General features: G+C 46.5%; 7 protein-coding genes across 7 annotated transcripts; 3 read left to right on the top strand and 4 right to left on the bottom strand.

The window, feature by feature from the left end:
- Positions 1 to 70: 70 nt before the first annotated feature.
- On the top strand, positions 71 to 2667 carry N7516_002116 (DNA-dependent ATPase RAD54; the record flags this gene model as incomplete). Its single annotated transcript, XM_057214836.1, has 4 exons — positions 71 to 751; positions 814 to 897; positions 946 to 1069; positions 1121 to 2667. The coding sequence occupies 4 exons, from the start codon at positions 71 to 73 to the stop codon at positions 2665 to 2667; spliced, it is 2436 nt and encodes an 811-aa protein (XP_057076719.1).
- Positions 2668 to 3069: 402 nt separating this feature from the next.
- N7516_002115 (VAC14 family protein) lies at positions 3070 to 6372 on the bottom strand (the record flags this gene model as incomplete). Its single annotated transcript, XM_057214835.1, has 10 exons — positions 3070 to 3517; positions 3575 to 3734; positions 3788 to 3867; positions 3922 to 4040; positions 4095 to 4199; positions 4250 to 5046; positions 5099 to 5786; positions 5843 to 6013; positions 6073 to 6235; positions 6305 to 6372. The coding sequence occupies 10 exons, from the start codon at positions 6370 to 6372 to the stop codon at positions 3070 to 3072; spliced, it is 2799 nt and encodes a 932-aa protein (XP_057076718.1).
- Positions 6373 to 7533: 1161 nt separating this feature from the next.
- Positions 7534 to 7864, bottom strand: N7516_002114 (uncharacterized protein; the record flags this gene model as incomplete). The annotated part of the gene is made up of 2 exons (XM_057214834.1): positions 7534 to 7727; positions 7837 to 7864. 2 exons carry the CDS (start codon positions 7862 to 7864, stop codon positions 7534 to 7536), a joined length of 222 nt encoding a protein of 73 aa, XP_057076717.1.
- A 2376-nt stretch (positions 7865 to 10240) lies between these two features.
- N7516_002113 (uncharacterized protein) lies at positions 10241 to 11742 on the bottom strand (the record flags this gene model as incomplete). The annotated part of the gene is made up of 3 exons (XM_057214833.1): positions 10241 to 11216; positions 11277 to 11510; positions 11564 to 11742. The coding sequence occupies 3 exons, from the start codon at positions 11740 to 11742 to the stop codon at positions 10241 to 10243; spliced, it is 1389 nt and encodes a 462-aa protein (XP_057076716.1).
- A 1792-nt stretch (positions 11743 to 13534) lies between these two features.
- On the bottom strand, positions 13535 to 15124 carry N7516_002112 (uncharacterized protein; the record flags this gene model as incomplete). The annotated part of the gene is made up of 3 exons (XM_057214832.1): positions 13535 to 14440; positions 14500 to 14730; positions 14801 to 15124. Coding segments are annotated over 3 exons (1461 nt in total), but the record flags the coding sequence as incomplete, so codon positions are not given.
- A 1354-nt stretch (positions 15125 to 16478) lies between these two features.
- N7516_002111 (uncharacterized protein) lies at positions 16479 to 18088 on the top strand (the record flags this gene model as incomplete). Its single annotated transcript, XM_057214831.1, has 4 exons — positions 16479 to 16632; positions 16681 to 17697; positions 17759 to 17932; positions 17991 to 18088. 4 exons carry the CDS (start codon positions 16479 to 16481, stop codon positions 18086 to 18088), a joined length of 1443 nt encoding a protein of 480 aa, XP_057076714.1.
- Positions 18089 to 18664: 576 nt separating this feature from the next.
- On the top strand, positions 18665 to 19620 carry N7516_002110 (uncharacterized protein; the record flags this gene model as incomplete). Its single annotated transcript, XM_057214830.1, has 2 exons — positions 18665 to 18734; positions 18785 to 19620. 2 exons carry the CDS (start codon positions 18665 to 18667, stop codon positions 19618 to 19620), a joined length of 906 nt encoding a protein of 301 aa, XP_057076713.1.
- Positions 19621 to 20374: the final 754 nt, after the last annotated feature.

Genomic DNA, 20374 nt, shown 5'->3' with positions numbered 1-20374 from the left:
ATTTTGTCTATTTTGTCTATTTTGGGAATGTGAGTTCTCGTGTTAATCATTTACAAGTCTCTATGCTGACATGTTTGGAAGGTATCGACAACGCCCGGTCGGTGGCGACGACAGTGTCAAGACCCCATTACAACCAAAATCCGTGAACGCTCAGAACTCGGTCGACCGACTTGTAAGACCATTCAAATGTCCTGGAACTGCGACGCCCACCCGGGCATCTGAAAAACCATCGAGAAAGAGACGAAAGGTCAACTATGCCAATGCTGATGGAAGCGTGGAGGATGGAGAGGAGAAGCCATACACGAATGATGACCGGCTCGCTTTGGAAACAAGAGAGGCCAACAAATTCCCCGCGTACAAACCAAAGGACAAAGATGTGGCGTTCAGGGCACGATTTCAGGTTCCCTTCATCAACAAAGCCGCCGGCGAGTACAGTTCCGGTCGGGTGGCTCCGACATTGGGGATGCGGCGAGGCGCGACATTTGTGGTCAAGCCACTACATGACCCGAGCGGTGAATTTGCGATCGTTTTATACGACCCTACAGTAGATGATGTCGCCGAGGAACCTGCGCCTAAAAGCCTAGAGGCAGCGACGGAGGATACACCAACATTGGATGAGCCAATTATGCATAAGAGTCTAGCAGATATTCTGGGGCTCAAAAAGGACGTGGAAGACAGACCAAAGGTGCCTGTTGTGATTGATCCGAGACTGTGCAAAGTGCTTCGGCCACATCAAGTCGAGGGCGTGAAGGTATGGCACCCCGGGATGAGCTGTGGTAATGGGAGCAAAGCTGACGCCACGCTTACGTACAGTTCCTTTATCGATGTGTTACTGGGTTGGTCGACAAGAATGCAAATGGATGTATCATGGCAGATGGCATGGGACTTGGTAAAACAGTGAGCTTGCCCGACCCAATTTTCATACCTTGGTTCTAACGAGTGCAGCTTCAATGTATCGCATTGATGTGGACACTACTCAAGCAGTCCTCAGAGGCCGGAAAAACTACTATTCAGAAATGTGTTATTGCATGTCCGTCAAGTTTGGTTGGTAATTGGGCCAACGAACTGGGTTAGTTATGCTTGATACCATGCTTATTATGAGATTGACTGACCATATCAGTAAAATGGCTTGGAAAGGACGCCACTACACCTTTTGCGATCGATGGAAAGGCCACGAAAGCAGAGCTAATCACCCAGATCAAGCAGTGGGCCATTGCATCAGGGCGTGGAATCGTTAGGCCCGTCCTCATTGTGTCCTACGAGACACTCCGTATGTATGCGGATACTTTGAATGATACCCCAATTGGACTTCTCCTATGTGATGAAGGCCATCGACTAAAAAACAAGGAAAGCTTGACATGGACCGCTTTGAACCAACTCAATGTTACTCGCCGAGTGATTCTTTCTGGAACACCTATCCAGAATGATCTGTCTGAGTACTTCGCTCTTCTTCACTTCGCGAACCCGAATCTTCTTGGCTCCCAGGCCGATTTCCGAAAGAGGTTTGAACTGCCGATTCTGCGGGGTCGGGATGCTGCTGGCTCAGATGCAGAAAAGAAGCTGGGAGATGAACGATTACAGGAACTGTCTGGGATTGTCAACAAGTTCATCATCCGCCGGACCAATGAGCTCCTTTCAAAATATTTGCCCGTCAAGTATGAGCATGTTGTGTTCTGCAACATGTCACAGTTCCAGCGCGGTTTGTACAATCATTTCATCAAGAGCCCGGAGATCCAAAGCCTTCTTCGCGGAAAAGGCAGTCAGCCGTTGAAAGCGATTGGTCTTTTGAAAAAGCTTTGCAACCATCCGGATCTACTTGATCTAGCGAACGACCTTCCAGGATGCGAGCACACCTTCCCCGAGGACTATTCACCCCCGGATACCCGAGGTCGCGATAGAGAAATTAAGAGTTGGTACTCTGGCAAGATGATGGTGCTCGATCGCATGCTTGCCCGAATCCGACAGGACACCAACGACAAAATTGTCCTCATCAGCAATTACACTCAAACCCTCGATCTTTTCGAGAAGCTCTGCCGGTCACGGGGTTACGGCTCCTTGCGTCTCGACGGTACCATGAATATCAAGAAGCGTACAAAGCTCGTCGACAGATTCAACGACCCAGAAGGCCAGGAATTCGTATTCCTGCTGAGTAGTAAGGCCGGTGGCTGTGGACTGAATTTAATTGGTGCCAACCGCCTGGTACTATTCGACCCCGACTGGAACCCCGCAGCCGACCAGCAAGCGCTAGCACGAGTGTGGCGTGACGGACAAAAGAAAGACTGTTTCGTCTACCGATTCATCGCAACCGGCTCAATCGAAGAGAAGATTTTCCAACGCCAGTCCCACAAACAATCCCTCTCGTCGTGTGTCGTGGACTCCGCAGAAGATGTCGAGCGTCATTTCTCCCTCGACTCGCTGCGCGAACTCTTCCAGTTCAAACCAGATACTCGGAGCGACACTCACGATACATTCAAGTGCAAACGGTGTCGGCCTGGCGGCTTGCAATATATCAAGGCTCCTGCTATGCTGTATGGTGATACTAGTTCGTGGAACCATTTTGTCAATACCGGCGAGAAGGGGCCGCTTAATCAAATTCAGGATCTACTTCTTCGGCAAGAGACTGGCGAACCGGATGTTTCGGCTATTTTCCAGTATATCAGTCACTGATATACTTATTTGGCATACTTGGGCGGGTTCAGAGTTTATTACAGTATTGGCTTTGATGTATCTTTGGAGCGTATTCATTTGGGAAGCGAACAATTATGACTATAGAACGAATTCAATGTTTTTGTTTTTGTAGTTTTGCATCATGAAGAGCTAGGTATATTTACCACAAAATGAGGGTATACGGATACTACAATCTAAGAGAACTAGTACACTTCAATAGACAAATTTGAGAGAAAGTCAAGAAATGTGATCTCATTCAAACCATCGATATCTATTCACAAGCAATAACTATTCACAGACGAACGATTCTGGGTATGAGGACAACGAAAAGATCCAGCTAAGCACAACACAAAAAGAAAGGTCTATGGAGGAGACAAGTTCCAGCTCTAGCTACATACGTAACTATTTCTTCCTCCGTCCTCCAATACCCAGCCGGCCCAGATTGGGAAGACTAGACTTGTGTTTATGAGAAGACGACCCACCCTTTGCCGTACTGCTATCCAATGCACGTCCGGAAGCAGTGCCACTAGCACCAGGACCGGAACCTCCTAGGCCAGAATTTCCAGCAGCAGCATTACTAGGGCCCGGGGCACCACGCGGGGCATCGGGTAGACTAGATCGGTCCTTGGGACGGTCTGCAGCAGCGACGGAGAGGGCGGCTGTAAGAGATGGGTTGTTCAGGGGTCCGGACTGGTCGAAGGAGTGGCGGGTAGAGCCCTGGGATCGACGGGCTCGTTCCTGAACGGACTTGAATTTTTCGAGGAGTTCGACCCAGCGAATGGAGTTCTCGTCACGGGGTTTCAGGCGGGTACCTGTGGAACGGTCGAAAGATGGAGCCGTTTGGGTAGTGCTAGGGAAACCCGTCTCAGTAAATCTTGGGGTAGAATGCGGGGGGCAGGGACCATACCTGCGGGGTGCACCGTGGAGGAAACCAATGTTGCCAACGCTGTTCAGACGGTTCTTCAGGGCGGCGAAGGCGGAGCTCTGGGGGAGGAGCATGAGGACGCCGTAGAGGCATTTGTACAGGAAGGGGTATTTTTCGGGTTCAAGGAGTTGGAGGCGGAGATCTGTTGGGGATTAGCTGCTGGGACTGGAGTTGTTTGTTTGGAAAGAAACGGACATGTGAATACTGGTGACTCTAGTAGTTGCACCAGTTTGTCGATTTGGATTAGCATATTAACAGTCATTTCCAACTCGGCACTGCGAATGGTCTTGTCAGCACACTATTGTGGTGGATGGAGCTGGCATACTGACAAGATCTGGAGGAGATTGTATGCCTGCTCATAGGCCTGGGCAAGGAGACAGAGAGAAAACGTAGAGACAGCGTTGTGGCACCACGACCTGAAAAGCCCAACAAAGAACATTTGACCATCCTAAACAATACATTAGTCTCAAGGAAATCAAGGGAAGGTGACCGGGAGTATTACTTTCGAATCAAGATTTCTCAAGCGTTTCCTCAATTCCGAGAGCTCGGGCGCAGTGATGAGGTTATTGTTCAAGTTCTGGACCATGATACTGGCAAACTCGAGATCCTGATGATACGTTAGTATAGAATACTCCAAAAGTGTGCGATGAACATCACCTCTTCCTTCTCGAGGCAATCTGCCAAAGTCCGGTAGATACGCTCGGGGCTCAGATTCAGAGAAAGCTGCCTGATGATCAGATTCCCGCGCACTTCGAGCAAATGTCTGTCCGTAGAGTAGAGCTGCAACAAGTTGACCATGAAAGAGGTAAAGTAGCTATCCTCGCTGTTTCTTGAGATCTGCGAAAGGAGCTGCAGATCTTTGGTTACAACCGCCTCTGAAGGGTCGGATAGCGTTTTCAGCAAAGCTGGGAAGGTACCGTCATTGAACGCGACAACCTTCCGCGGGGCTTTACGGTGGAGCATTATGAGCCATGCAAGGGCCGCAACTCTAGTAGCTTCATTTTCATTGAGGAATTGTAAAGTGAGGGAGTTGACAGCAGCAGCGTAATCAAGATCGGCAGGAGGCACCGGCGTGGAAACAATGCTACTACGTGGTGTAGCCGCAACAGAATTATCTTGTGCTGTTTGTTTCTTTGTGTCAATGCTCGCTGTCTCTAAAGGTCTGACTCCGGGAGTCGACGACCTTCGCTCTAAGGTTTCTTTGCTGGCCGTAATGGAAGGGATCTTTGATGGTGGCATCTGGGGTTCCTCGGTCGTATCATCCGACAAGGAGTATATGTATTGGAGAAGGGAGTTGTTGACTTGGTTCGCCGTTTTTCGTACTTGATCTGAGCCACTGGACACCGCTGGGAGGACCTGAGTCAACAGTCGCGGAACGAAAGGAAGAATGTCTTCAGGGCTGATCTCGAAAAAGGAATCAAGCCAACGAAGGGCCGTCAATTGCATCTCCTCCTCTAAAAAAAAAGCGTAAGTACGTGGGAATCAGAAATATAGCGTCACTCTTACCATAGGAGGTGTTGACAAAGCTAACAAGAATATCAAGAATCTTGGGATGGTCGATTTGTACATCTTGTCCTGGAATCCAATCTCCATCGGCCTGGGCGATTTCATCATCAAGGGTGGTATCTGAGGCCGAGTCTGCGATGGCAACGTCAAACCTGTCGTCACTGGCACCATCGGTCTGGTTATTTTGCTCCGTCGCGTTGCTCATCACATCGCTGTTGACCGAACGTCTGTTGCCTTTTTGACCCTTCCGGCTTTCCTCAATCCCCTTTTTAAGTCGGGTAATCCTTTTAATCTCCAACAAGAATCGATCAAGCAGACCCTGGGTTGCGATGTTCACGTCTTTGTTGGGTCCGCCAAGGAACTTGATCAATCCCTCCAGGAACTCTGGCAAATAGCTTACGAGTTCTAGGTCAGGGATTGTATCTAGAAGGGTAATCCACGAGACCAGAAAGTTGCGAGTGAACGGTTGGATCACATGTATCCGATCCTTGAGCAGCGGAATGAATCGCGCAAGAGAGAACGCCATGGGAGGGTCCTGGTCTTCCTGATTCTCCAATTCTGGAGTTTCCTTTTCAGGGAGCTGTAGGATCGACACATACGAGGCCGCCGATTCAGCCACAATATCTTTCACCAAGCGATCCAGAAGCTCCGCGCCGTTCTTGACTGATAGCTCCGAATCGGACGCCAGCTATATCCTATGTCAGCATATGCATTACCCCACTTAAACTTGTCGGCACCCCTTACTTTAGCCAGCGCATCGAAAACCTCATTGAAGAATAGCAATATCTCTCCCTTGGCCACTTTGGCTATGTTGTACATGCTCTCGCATGCATAGTATCGCACCCGCGCATCTTGGTCGGAGAAGCATGCGAGCACAGGCGGCACAATTTCACCCAAGTACGGCGCGACTCCTTCCTATATCCCAAGTATCAGCCAAGATGTCATCCAAATCGTTGGTTATAGCCACCACTCACCGATCCCAGTGCAATCGAGGCAGCAGCCAATCCGATCAGACCTCCATTCCGGGCATGGGGTTGGTGCACGGCGTATGCATAGTCGTGGCAGAGCTGTTCAACGATCTTTTGTATTTTCTCCTGCTCTCCTTGGAAAACAGCATCACGGACGATTTTCTCGAGTCTGGTGTAAATAAACCGTGATCAGTATGAGTTCTTTCAAGTGCGGAGAGATGAAACTGGGCTGGCATACTCTAAAGCTCCCTGTTTCCTCCTGTCGTAGAGCTTGTCGTTCAATAACCGCTGGATTGCGTTATCCATGGCTCAAAGCAGCTTATGCTGTAATCTTTCCCCAGCTATGGTCGGCTAAACACTGCTCATAGTGAACCGAAGGTATCTCGGCGCGCTGGGGTATGTCGGGACGGTCAGGAGCTTGAAAGTTGAGTTTGAGTTGGAGGTCTGATGATAAGGCAAATAAGAAAGCTCAGATAGTCCGGCAGCTTCTCGATCTTAGTCACAAGTAAAAATGCAATTGCAGGATGAGGAGAATGCGTTGGCAGTGTGGAGATAGAGAGACCAGAGCGGTGGTGTGACGTAAGGTCTGCGGACGTGAGCCTTACCGCCTTAGGCTTTCCAAGTCTATATTCTCAAGATGAATTCAATACACCTGCAGCTGGTGCCTTATCCGTCTGATTTTATAGAATTAATGCTTTTGTATATGCAAGATTATCTTTAGGGGCAATATTTGTGGTCATGTATCCTGGAGCAAAATGAAAGAAATCCAAGAACAAAGAAGCGAAACCATCCTTGAAGTGCCCCCTTTGTAGATGTATTTTTGGATGTATACAAAGGCAGTAAAAGGCATGGGCCGTACAGTATCTAGAAAGACATATGAAAAGGTATTTCAAAAGACATCGGAGTGCCCTTACAACATCCCTAATATCATGTTGGGCCAAATGGCTCGGATTGTCAAAAACTTGTGTCGCAAAGGACAGAGGCCGCACGAGTGTCCGACTATTCTTACCCTGAGTACTTGAATAAGAAAAGAAAGGTCGAAGATGAATGATTTCGATCTCAGATGTCGAGTATGAGTATCAAAGTCTAGACAGATGAAGAATATGAAACAAGATGAAGAGGAGTACATGACCAAGCAGGCATATCGCAGGAGATATCAAAATCCAAAAGGAGAAGCAGATCCCAACTTTTTGAACATGGCTTCCCGCTGACACATAGAATCATAAAACTGAGACGCAAAGGTAGGTAAACACTCCCAGAAAAGAAAAAAAAAAGCAAAGACATAGTGTGTGGCTGTACAAGAATTCGTCGAGACTCCGCGGAAACATCACGCAAAGGTATAGAACAGAAGAAAAGGTCTTCAGGAAAGAGAGAAAAGGGTGAAAATGCTAAAGACAAGTCGAAGAAAAGGAATGGCGCCGGTAACACAAAGAATCGCTCAGACATGTTGACTTGAGATGTCCCTCACTATCGCGATGACTGACTGCCGCTGCCCCATCCTGATGGGCGCCAGCTGCCAGTGGAGTTTTTAGAGACAGTACTCGTAGGGGAACTTGCGCCCGAGTAGACATATTCGCCGTCGACGTATTGGGCACCCGTGGAGAATGTGCTGCGGTGCTTGCGGCGGGCGTAGCGTTGTTCAAGGCGGTAGAGCTCGAGTTCTGTTTCGATATTAGCCATCTGTCCTAGTATTTCTAGGTCGCATTGCTATTCCGCAGGGTAGTGAGGTAGCATTTTGCTGGGTTGTTTTTCGGGAGTCGCGGAACGTACTGGCTTGTAGCTTATGGATGAGACCCATTGTGACGGTTGAAATACAGTGATCAATATGCTCAAGGTTTGAGCCCGAAAACTTGTTCCTGACTGAAAATGCCAGATGCCAGATGCTGGATATAGAAGGCGACGATCCCACGTGGTGGAACGTAACGCAAGCGGAGCTGTGCCGGAGGGAAAATTGACGTTTCTGTGCAGAACCATGGGTCAGTCCCTGAAGATCAACGTTGACACCCAGTGTTCTGTGTCTCGGTATAAAAAAAGACTGTGCTTACTCGATAACGATTGACGATAGTGGTTTCGGTAAGCGCTTGTGTCAAGGCGGAGACTGAAGATATGCAGGAGAATCCTGGGGAGATGCAGGGTCTGAGATTGATGATTGGACTAGCGACACAGCGGAATAACGGACCGATTTAAAGAACGTAGAGATTTAAAATCAATTGAATGAGAGTAAAGAGATACAATTCCCCAGTCATAAAAGAGTGTACAAAATAGAGAAGAAGAGAAGCCTTGCAGAACAGAAAAGGGGGTGTGGGGGGAAACTCGACTAAATTAGCGTCTCAATATTTGGAGAGGCTAGACAATGCGTATGTGTTTCATCTATACATCTTACTTTCCTACTTAAAAATATGTATTGGTTTCTTTTATAATTGAGAGTATAGAGTGGATAGAATGGAAGATAGTACCAATATAATACTTACTCTATATCTAACCTCCCCCCTTTCGAAGTACTAGAATGATTCTTTTTATAAACACCACGCGACAATCTCGATATTCGATTTGCACAGACCTCTCGACCCGCTAAATTAATCACGCAGTTATACTAGTTAACTAGTAGTTAGCTACTAATTAGCTACTAATACGGCGGTAGAATCTACTAGGTTACTTTTGATAAGTGGATATTGACGTTTGTTATTGTTCTTTACTAGGGAGTTCCTAATCTCTACGGGGCACAACGTGGTCAATTTCAAGGTCTGTGCTGTAAATGGGATTTTACTATTGGATTATCTATTCAAACTATTCCAATAAACAAAACACACCAATTAACCTTATGCCCAATTCAGAAGCCCGAAACAGCCCACCTCAAGTAACTATGAAAGGTGCCAGGAGTGTACGGAGTAGAGGCATATGAATTCGTATGATATTATTTGTAGCGCAAATTTCGTCGAATTGGGGTGTTAAATGGCTGCCGTGTCCATCAAGGACAATAAGCCGATATCCACCCCCGTGAGCATAACCATAACATATCTGGAATCAGCACCTTTTGAAGCCAGCGTGAGCTAATTTCGTCGGAATTCCATCCATTTGGACGGTGGATCTTCGTTCCTCACACGTTCGTAATTATAGCTTTGAATATCGAGATGATAGAGTAGGGCACCTGACCCAATTTGGCCCATCTGATTGTATAGGGCCCTCGCCACGCTTTGTCAGCAGCAAATTAGCCACATCTGCCACCATACTAGGTTGTGGTGCTGCTCCACGGGCATCCATATCCAACATCCATTTTTCTGACCATTCTTCTTCATTTATGGTCAATTTATGGTCATTTGCGCGTACGGTCGGATGTGTTAAATATACATGCAACTTCACGTAAAGACGTGATTTCGTTCTTTTTGATAGCATGGGCGGCTAGCAACATCCTACCCTCTTGCGCGATATAATTTCGAGCAGATTGGGGGCGTTTGGGTGGCATGGTGGGCGCGATTTTCGGTAGGGTGCGGCGCTCGGTAGTGAAGTACCTCGATGATTTTAATGTTGTTTGACAAATAGTAAAAGTCAGGTCGAAAAGGACGATCGCTCACCAAAGGGTGAGCAGGGATATCATTCCAGATGTCCCGAGGTGCCCCAACAATGCCTATCGGGCAATTTCTCATGTGCCTCCACCACCACTAACCTGGACCTTGCACCCCTATCGCGCAAAATGACGCCGAGACTCTCAGAGTTGAAGCTTGAGATAATCCGTTACACGATACCAAACAAATATCTAAAAACAGAACAGATGGCCGAGGCAGCTGAATATAATCAGCGTTCAATCATCAACATCCGTGTTGGAGGATGGCTACTACTAGAGTGGAGAGAAAGCAGAGGAAGAATCATGATCTATTCAAACTAGCAATCCAGGGTTTATATATATACCCTGGGAAAAACCGTCTGCATGCAAACAAGCATCTATGGACTTCATGGGGGCTCCCAACAATCCGCAACAATATTCTTAAGATGAAATCCGGGAAGATGTATGGAAGGCTCTGAGGGACTTGGGTCAAAGATCAGTGAGAACCCCGTGTGTTCAGCGACAATTGATTTTCTCACCGGAATTGATCCAAGAGGTAGAAAAAACGCGTCAATAACAGAGCTTGTCGATGTTCCCTCCCGCTCACTTCATCAACGCCACAGAAACATGCAATCAACGATTCCAACGGTCCACAAATTTGATAACCTTTCTCGCCGTAGCGCTCCGCTCGAACCCATCGAGACCATCCACGAAAACAATACGTGCGAGGTTTTCATTCTCCAGACAGATGAGGAAGAAAGCCTCCATGCGACGCGTAACATCGTCATCGGACATGATTCCTTCCCCTGGAGGACTTCGCAGTAAACGAACCTCCAAAGTAGCCTGCGGCGTGGTCTCCAGCCCGTCCAAAATAATCTGCCACTGTAGAATGCCACATTCCTTGGCATTCATCAAAGACTGAATCATCTCGAACTCGAAATAACAGCCATACCACTTGAAGCTGAAGCGAGTGTCCCGGCCCTTCATGCGCAACACACGGATGTGTTCCCGGTCGGCTTCAGGAATAATGGCAGAGGCCATTTCCGGGAGGGGATGAAGCGAGCCAATATCACCTGTGATATAGCGTACCAGGGGATTGCGGAGTCTTTGAAGAGACGTCTGCACGATGAGGCCTTGCTCACCTTGTGGAAGCGGACTTAGATCCAGCGGAGATTCATCAGATTTGGAGGGCGATATGATCTCAATTAGGACATTGCGCCTGTCAAAGACGAAGTCGGCGCTACTCCCGGTGGGATCCTGTTCCCCCGTTAGATCGGGGTTGCTGATTGCCCAGGCACCTGCTTCTGTGCTCCCCAAGAAGGAAATAATTTTCACACCACTCAGAATCGTGTTGATGAACACTCGCTGGGGTCCAGTGAGGGGTTCCGAGGTGTATACTATTTTATCCAGCTTGATGCGACCACGATCCTCTTGAGACATCATCGAAATATGATAAACGACTTGGACAATCTGGCTGCCATCACCGGTCAAAACATTGACATGATAGTCAGCTAGAGACCTAGCAACTTCTGCAAGTGGCATATTATTTCCGGCGCTGAGAACAGTTGCTCCCGCATTCTCCAATATTTCCGTCGTGAGATCGAGGGACCTACGGGTGTCTTAGTTAAGTGAGCTGTGTCATCTTCTTTGGCGGTTTAGATTCAAGTACCGGTAAAAGCCTCCGGCCAAATGGATGGATAATGCCCAATCTCCCGGCTGAATTACACCACAAATTTTGATAAAATTACCCATCTGCGCTCTTTGTCGACGATTCTCATGCACATCGACTGCGAACATCATGGGAACTCCCCCAGAACCACCGCCAGTGATAGACATATAGGAACTTCGCCGATATGTGTTCAGAGGGTCATAATCATGGGTAAGCCGTGCAATTGCCGTATACCTATAGTAAGTTAGTGCATTTGTACTAATTGTTGCTATCCCACGTTGTCTTACAGCGCTTTTTTAGTGAGCAGTTGCTGCTCGTGCAGAGGAGGTTCCGCTTTTGCACCAATTGACTCTTGAAGTCGCTGGATTGTTCCAATATCCGGAGGATACACAATACCTGGGTTGTAGAATGGGTGGATTCTAGCCACCTCTAGGACTTCTGCCAATGAGTAACTCCCTGTAGCCATTTTGCAAAAGTCTCGCTATAAAGATATAGAAAGTTTCAAAGAAAAGACTTCAGATCTGGTTGGATGGGTAGAAGGAATTGAATATAAACAAGCTGTCACAAGATGCGAAGAAGAAAAAGGAGGAGGAGAAGGAGGAGAAGGAGGGATATAAATGCGGCAAGAGGGTGATCTCGTGATCTCCAGGGAAGAAGGAAACAGAAGAAAAAGCAATCTCATGTATCAAATCCAACCCAACCGACATACTTAGCTTCATACATAGATTGCAGCCAAGAATTTAGACTCGCATTCAACCGCTTGTTCGAGAGAGGCGCAATCGAAGGAATTCATATTAGCAAGCTCTTGCAGTAGCTTTGGATACGATATACATATTACCGCTAGGAAATTTTCAGGACCCTGTTCGAGTCACACGGGTTAACACATTACTGACCAAAGGATGGGTAGATATGAGTTATTTCCTTATTTTTCAGGTTTTATTCAACCCAATCAATTTGATTATGTTGGTTTCGTATGAGGGCACTTCAGTACCACGCGAACACAAGGACTTTTGTTAGAAAGTCAAAGGCAAGAGCGTATGTCATGTTCTCAACGATTGGTCTACATTCAATGGATAGCCTCTGAATTCCCCTTCGATGTTTCATTTTTACTAAGAAGTGACCGTGTCGTGTTACCATTGAATCTTCTCGGATTTGGTTATTTGGAGCTGCGACAGTACCTTGCGTCGGTGCCCTGGCCAGACAAGTTGGAGGCTACAGATACAGCATGTTTACGTTAATTTACAATCTGAAATCTGAGCTGTGTCACCACTCCGGCCAAGTTATTTTTCGTTCGTATGCACTTGGCCAATCCTTGCCTTTTCTTCAGCTTTCTTGCTACTTTCTTCAGGGATCCACTTACTCAGGGTCTTAGCGATTTCCAATATTTGCATTCACCACCTGAGTCTTGAACGGTAGGGGTTACACGCAGAACTTGCGCGTGGCGTACTTGCATGTACGTTAGCTTGGATTGAAAGATCACGCTAAATCAAATGCAGAAGGCTTCATATCACTCAGTGTATAATGAGATAGATCGTAACTCCCCATGTGGCACCAACAACCCGCCAATGGTACTGTATCTAGGAATCAAAGATTAATTGGCAATTGTAATGTGCTCCTCTGTTAGATGGCCAACCTTGGAATCGTATTTTCTAAGTCAGTAATAACAGATATCTACCAACTTACAGTTTGAATATTCCCATTTGGTATGTGGTATTTTTGTGGGAGACTAGTGGTAAGACATGCATGATGCATGTGGACAGCTCGACGGCGAACTAGGGGACTGGGACCAAGCCTCGACGGCAACACCGAAATGGTCCATGGTCCCTATAAGGGAAGAGCACCTATTCTCTTTTTTTAAAAAAAAAAGAAAAGAAAAGAAAACGAAAGAAAGAAAACTGCCAGCAACAGGCATATGACGAGTCAAAATCATTCCCGCAATGCTGGAATTAATCTATGATCATCTGTAGCCTGCATGCAAAAGCACTTTGCATGTTCCGTAGAGATATTGAATATGACTATTGCAGAAGTGCCTCTATACCTGTTCGATCCAAATTCTTTCTTGGAATGATCAGTGAGTTATACAGACTCATTATTGAACGACGATATTTTATTGGTGGATTAGACAACGCAGACACATAGAATGACCCTGGGCTGAGAGTTATTTGCAATGAGAAATTGCCTTCGCCACAATATATTTGGTTTCGCCACTTCTTGTATTTATTAGGAATTCAACAAAAAGAAAAAAAGAAGTCAATTGCCTAAATTCTAGCATTGGATGGTTCCCGCTTCACTGAACAGATCCAGGTGGCACCATCCGACACAGCACATAGTCTCCCGGGGCTGCATCGCCATGTCCCCAGTCCAAGATATCTTCCGTTGGCTGCGTGATAGGTTCCAACCATATGACAACGCTGTGGCGTAGCATCAGACCCCAATAGCACGTCATATTTTGGTTGATCGATTTTGCGCTGCACAACAAAGAGAGTCTTTCCTGTTTTTAGTTTTGGACATCTCATCTGCTCCAGCATAGCTAGCCAACTGGAGTGATCCATTTCATCACCAAAAAGAATACCTGCTCCCTTGCCCCCACGAATTGGTTTTAGAAGATAGCCGTTTCGAAGCATTTCTGACTCTCGGCACTCGGCAATGAACTGATCAAGCGCCATTGAGCCTGGCAGGACGGTGGGGGTTATGCCTCGTTGGAGGCATTTCGCCTGTCTAGGGGTAATGGACTTTCTAGACACCAACGATTCAAGTTCTTCTCGTACAAGACCAAGCATCCTCTTGTCATGGGCAAGTAGGATTGTTCGCATGTCGTTAAAGCAGCGAACACAGATCTGACGTCTCATCTCTGGCTCAAGAGCATTGAGCTCTCGTTGGTGGAGCTCAAGGCCAATTTGGTAAACCTCTTCCACGACTTCGCCGGACTTTGTCATAATAGTGTTCGTAGCACCTGCCTGGGCGAGACAATATAATTTAAATCCAGTAACCTCAGAGGGATCTGGGATGATTCGGAGTGTTTCTGGAGTTATAAGTCGCGGTTTTATACCAAGTCGCATTTTGGCAAACTCAATAAACATAAAGATATCAATCCCATGTTCCTCCCCTTTGACAAGGTGCAAAGGGAGCTTTGTATCAAACAGTTCTAGTAGTCCTCCGAAAATCTAAACATAGCAAATTATTTTAGTATACTATCCAGAGAATAGAGTAGATCTAGCCTTACTTCTTCAGCATCTGTGGCATGTGTAAGACCACGAGACTTCAGGTGAAATGCCGAGAGCGAGTCTTGACCAAAGCCGCCATGCATAAAGCCGTTCCAGCAAAATCTTGCATTAATCTCGCAAATTCGGAATACTTCCATGCCAGATTCGTCAATTTCAACCAAGAAGTCTGGTCGCCAGGATCCCTGTCTCTCACTCCACGGTTGAAAAAGGTGCTTGTTCAAGTGCATCCACTTCCGTAAGCATAATTAATTAGTATAATATCATATATTAGTACCGAAAATAAAGGAAATATTGACTTACACGCAGCAGATCTTCCTCCTCCTGCTCTAATGGCATCCGCTGAGGAAATTGGGCTTGCTCATCGGTCCACCATCGATCAATGATATCCTCGATTGCAAGATTCAAGGCCTGGTGCAAGTCGCTCAACTCATCATGATGCTGATCCGTAATCAGTACCGGATGAGGACAAGCTGCATTCAAGGATCCAGCAGGCCAAGTGGAAGACCATTTTCTCAGTCTTTCAACGTAAGGGGCGCGGCCCTTGTTCAAGAGACCAGTGTCTCGATCCTTCGATGACACAAACGAAAAGTCCACCGCATCTGCAAAGCAGATTTGCTGAAGCCGATCTGAGAATACGTTTTTCATGTTGCGGACGCTTCGTGATGGTGATGAATAGAAGGGGAAACCGGATAGAGAATCCTAGCCTCTGTAAGACCAATAGTCCTAGTTAGCCAACTAGTTAGTTAGTTAGTTATTTAACTAACAACATCAATTAGCTAATAATAATTGCCAATCTTGAGCTATCAACATCTCTCTATGTTGTATGAACATGCATCCATGCATCCAGACAAATAGGCCGCCCATGGCCCTTTGCTGACGATACATGGAATAGCACAAGCTAGTGTAAGAGTCCAATGCAATGTAACCTTGATCCACGTCCCTCCAAGTTTTTGGAATGATGATGATCTTGGGTAACTCGTTTGTTACACATAGGAGGGTAAAATCCGCAACTCAATAGGACATGGCGGCGCGTATGGTGGCATAAATGGGGCGGTACTAGGAGTTACTAGCTCAGATACCTCATTCAAATGTAAATTTACATTCGATACAGATCTGAAATTCCCCACATCGTTCAGCGGTAAGGTCCGAAGCGTCCATTTTTCGCATTTCGTCGGACTCGCCGGAGATGTCGGATGGGTGTTCCTTGTTTTGTTGGCAACGTACCCCATACTCCGTATACTCCGTGTATATATATATTTGTAATGTTAAAAGGGTTAGGCCTTGCTAATCCTTGTTGCAATCTTTCCCCTAAGAATTCGATGCATACCCTTGGAGATGAGGTTTAATCTTGCTCGACACTAGTAGGAATCGAACATATCACATGTAGCTCGCCACCAAACAAAAGCCTGCCAGGATGTGAGAATTTCAGACTATATACCATCATGAAATATCCTTCTGCCATCTTGAACCGCTCAGTAGCCATCCCCTAAAGCTGTAAAATCTAGCATGGCAATTGTATTCTATTTGTTATCCTCTTTTCTATTTATTCTCTTTTACTTCTAACGGAATCGGACGACTGATGCCGGTCATAAATTGGATTCACCAGCAATTGCCATCCTAGATGAATAACTATAGACTAGATCGATCAAAGGATCATCGTGGTGCAGAAAATGATCTGTCCGGTGGTTAATCTACTCTGCGGATCCCACTTGTGATGATATTTGCGCACATGCATAAGCGAACAAGAAGTTGCAAGGATTGCCACGGAGTATAGAGGCTGAGGGTTTCACTGTGTATTTTTGGTATTTTTGGTATTTTTGTGCTTACATTTGTGACAATCTCATGCACCTTTCGATTGCAGCGTGAACATGTTGCTGTATGCCACTTTACGAACTCCACGAAGGCTCCACCCCCTGCACTTGGGCTAGTATTTGGCAAATATACGATCCAAGTTTATACCAAGTCCCTGGTCTTTGCCATGTTTCCATTCGACCTCAAACCCTTTGCTCAGACTGGAAACTACAACCATTCCCTCGGGATGCGTGACCACCATGAGAGGCTGCCAATGGGCTACAAATGGCGTTCATCCAAATGGTTTATCATTGCAACCATCTCAATCGCGTTATATGCTGGTTTGTTGAACCCCCACTGCCTTGGGAACACACGCTGATACCAAGTAGAGACATTTCTCTATGGATTTCTGGTCCCTTTCCTCGGTGACATGCTTCTGAATCGCCTTCATGTCCCACATTCGAAAATCCAGGAGTTGACATCTGCTGTACTTGCCGTCCATGGGGCACTCGCCATAATCGCTGGCCCTATTATTGGGCACTTTAGCGATCGGAGCCACAACCGCAAGACTCCGTTGCTGTTATCTCTTGGTGCGTCTATCATCGGGACTTGTATGGTTGCAGTTTCTCGTTCGGTTCTTTTCCTCTTTCTAGGCCGTGCGGTGCAAGGAATCGCAGGGTCTGCAGTGTGGATCATCGGCTTCGCAACAGTCGCTGATACCGTCAGTCCGAATAATATGGGCTCAGCAATGGGACTGGTGATGTCATTTGCCAACTCGGGGACGATTAGCGGACCTGCAATCTCTGGGCTGCTGTACGAGAGTGTAGGTTACTGGGTGCTATGGTCAATTCCGTTACTGGTCCTAACTATAGATCTTGTCGCGCGCGTGCTTATGGTGGACAATCCGTCGGAAGCTCTACCGTCTGACCGTACATTGGAGACGGATAATGTACCACTATTATATGGAAGCGAAGAAAACCCATCTGGAATCGGGGGTGTCTGGCGTATTTTGTTATGCAATGGTCGAGTTCTGACATGCTTGTTGATTACATTTTCAAGCATGAGTGTAAGTACGAGCTTGCACGCGACGCTTCCTTTGTATATCCACAAGCAATTCGGCTGGGGTTCGAGTGCTAGTGGACTACTATTTGCTGGTTTTGTCATTCCAGGTGTCTTGCTCGGTCCCTTCGCCGGCTGGGTCCGTGACAAATATGGCGCACGATACCCTGTAGTAGTCGGCGCTATTCTCCAGGCGTTGGTACTCAGCCTTTCAGGTGTCGCGGGAGGCGATCGTTTCTCCTGGTCCGGGGCACAGAATGCCGGCAAAGTCATCTATTCAGTATGTCTCATTACTATTGGCATATTGCGACCATTCGTGTCTGGTATTGCACCCGCCGAGTTGACCGGTAAGTCGCCTTTTTTTTCTTCGGGATTTGAATATGACGATACTTAAAAAGATATTGGCAGATACCGCCAAAAGGATCCAGGAAAATACCTCAAGGACTTTGGGGGGCGAAGGAGGCGTGTCACGTGTAATCGCTATGATGGACGTCGCTGCCTCCCTCGGCATGATGGTTGGCCCAATCATGGGTGGCTTTCTTAAGGAACTGGTCGGGTACGAGGGTATGAGTTTGACGTGGAGTAAGTCATTGTTATGATATGCATCAGGATTTATGATATGGATCGCTAACAGTCAAAGGTCTAACTTATGTTTTACTTGTTATGTTTGCAATGCACTTTTTAGAATCCCAGGAATCGAAGGAAGCGTCCTCTGTTGAGGAAAATGCGGATTGTTAGATTATATATTCAGCCCTATATATACTTCGAATTAATAGGCTAAAACTAGCGGGCTTTTTTTTTAATATAATATTGAGACCCTGATGGGTGTCTGTTTAATAGTTACAATTTCGACTTGACCAAATCGGGAAGATTTAATAACAATTTAGTAAAACAGCAATTTCTCCCTTTCGAGTTAACGGAGTGCACATTTCCAACAAGGCGCGATTTGCTGTAGAAAGGACAGTCATTTCCCACGCGCTCTCGCCCTGATTCACGCTGTATCTACTGCGTAACTAGTCATCCTTTTCACTCTAGCGACATGCATCGTATTATTTACTGGGGTTGGTAAAATTACGACATGAATCGTCCAGTATTGTCTGTTTATGTTAATTACAGGCCCATACCTACTGCACCTAGTAGTATGTGTCACATATGAATGGAAACAAGCATGGTACATACTTGGTTCCAGAACACCGGTACATGATACCTCGACGCCACGCAGTATATAATATAACTGGATATGCATTATCTATATAAGTCAATGTGTGCAACCAAAGTGATAGATTTTTGCGTTCAGAAAGTCTCCATCCCAAAATGCAGCGACTTCTTCGTTCTCTTCATACAATCGGACCAAAGGCTGCCAGCCATTGCAGTCGACCCATCAGTAAGTCTAGACATGTCAACGGAGCTCAACATAGTACTAACGACTACAAGGAGACCATAAAATCTCAAGCCTTGTCCCTCTGATAGATGTCGGCACGGTAGATCTCGCTTTTCAAACCTCCCATCTAAAGGCTGTCCACGATACACTTGAAGCGAAGGGAGTCATTCAACTACAGCTGAGATTCCCAGACGAGGATAGTAGTTATCTCCAAAAGCTCATCCTAAACCTTCACAAAGAACATCGGCATGGTCTCCCACTAACCCACAGCGCCGAGCGTGGCTGGTTTTGGGATGTCCGACCTAGCCCCGATAGTTTCCAAAGCCATGGACACCAAGCCCGATCCGAGACAATGCACCGGTTCGATTGGCACACCGACTGCAGTTATGAAAAATGCCCACCTCGATACTTTGCGCTTCAAGTCCTCCAGCCGGATCGTTGCGGTGGCGGGACGCTGTCAGTCCTAAACGTGGACCGACTCCTCACGCTCCTTTCCCCGTTCGCACGCAAATGGCTTTCTACACCCAATTTCCAGATCAATGTTCCGCCTGAGTTCATTAAGGAAGCGGGTACACATCATATCAAGGGGAATCTTCTGGCGGTGAAGAGCGACGGGCAACATGGCGGCAGTCAGCTACGACTAAGAGAGGATATTACCGTCCCATTGACCGAGAACGCGGCAAAGGCACTGGGTGAACTTAAGAATATTCTTTTTGGCAAACTTGCCGAGTCAGAGATTTTGCATATGAAACCAGAGAGTCTACCGCAAGGATCAATCATCATCATGGACAATCAACGTTGGTTACATTCGCGCAACGAGGTGAAAGATCCAAACCGGCATCTTCGCCGAGTTCGATGGGACGCAGTGAAATTCGGAGCTGGCCTATAGCCTCTTTTAACAAACAAAGTCAGCGAAATCACAGTGGTGCTATTCAACACTTACTTTCGATATCCTCGATTTTGGGATAGATCTCAGAATCAGATATGTCATAATATTTCAATATAACTTCCCAGTTAAAACTAGCCAAATTTTTATGAATGAAGTTGGTGACCCTAGCATGCCACACATCACATACAAAGCCATAAATAAGTATGGGACGGGCCGGTGATCCATCGGAGCTCGTGGGAAGGGAGCAATACTCTATTCCTATTTTGTATGATTTTTGGCGCAAAATAACGACCTATCAAGTCAATATGTCAAGATGCATATTGTGGCTGGCTGAAAAATGATTGAAACATAACTAGCAGAGACGTACGTCTACTTAAGGATGTGGAGTCTGTGCTCTGATCGGGATCGGCTGTTCCTTCATATCGGTCTGTCGATCTATACGTTTATGACCTCCATACTCCGTACTTCCTTGGGTCAACTTGATGTTCTCTTGTCAGCCGCAAATACCCAATGACCAGCAATGCTGTATCTACAGTGAACTATAATCTTGAAAGATAGTGGCTCAAAGGACATCACTTTTCACAGTTGAGAATCCCCTACTAACCAGTCTTGTTTCCCTGGCTTTCTCATATTTCTTTAGCGAAAATCAGCGCTTCAAAAAGAACCTCTTAAGTGGCCAATTATCAAAATGATGACATAAAGGGTATGGCCCGAAACGGCCAACAAATTGATGTTTGGCAATGAAAAAGCGGCT

Source organism: Penicillium verrucosum (genome assembly GCF_028828655.1).
Source record: "Penicillium verrucosum strain IBT 35672 chromosome Unknown utg000001l_segment0_segment0, whole genome shotgun sequence".
NCBI classification, from domain to species: Eukaryota; Fungi; Ascomycota; class Eurotiomycetes; order Eurotiales; family Aspergillaceae; genus Penicillium; species Penicillium verrucosum.
The sequence above is the reverse complement of the archived record's forward strand: the minus strand, read 5'-3'. Positions and strand labels throughout refer to the sequence as shown.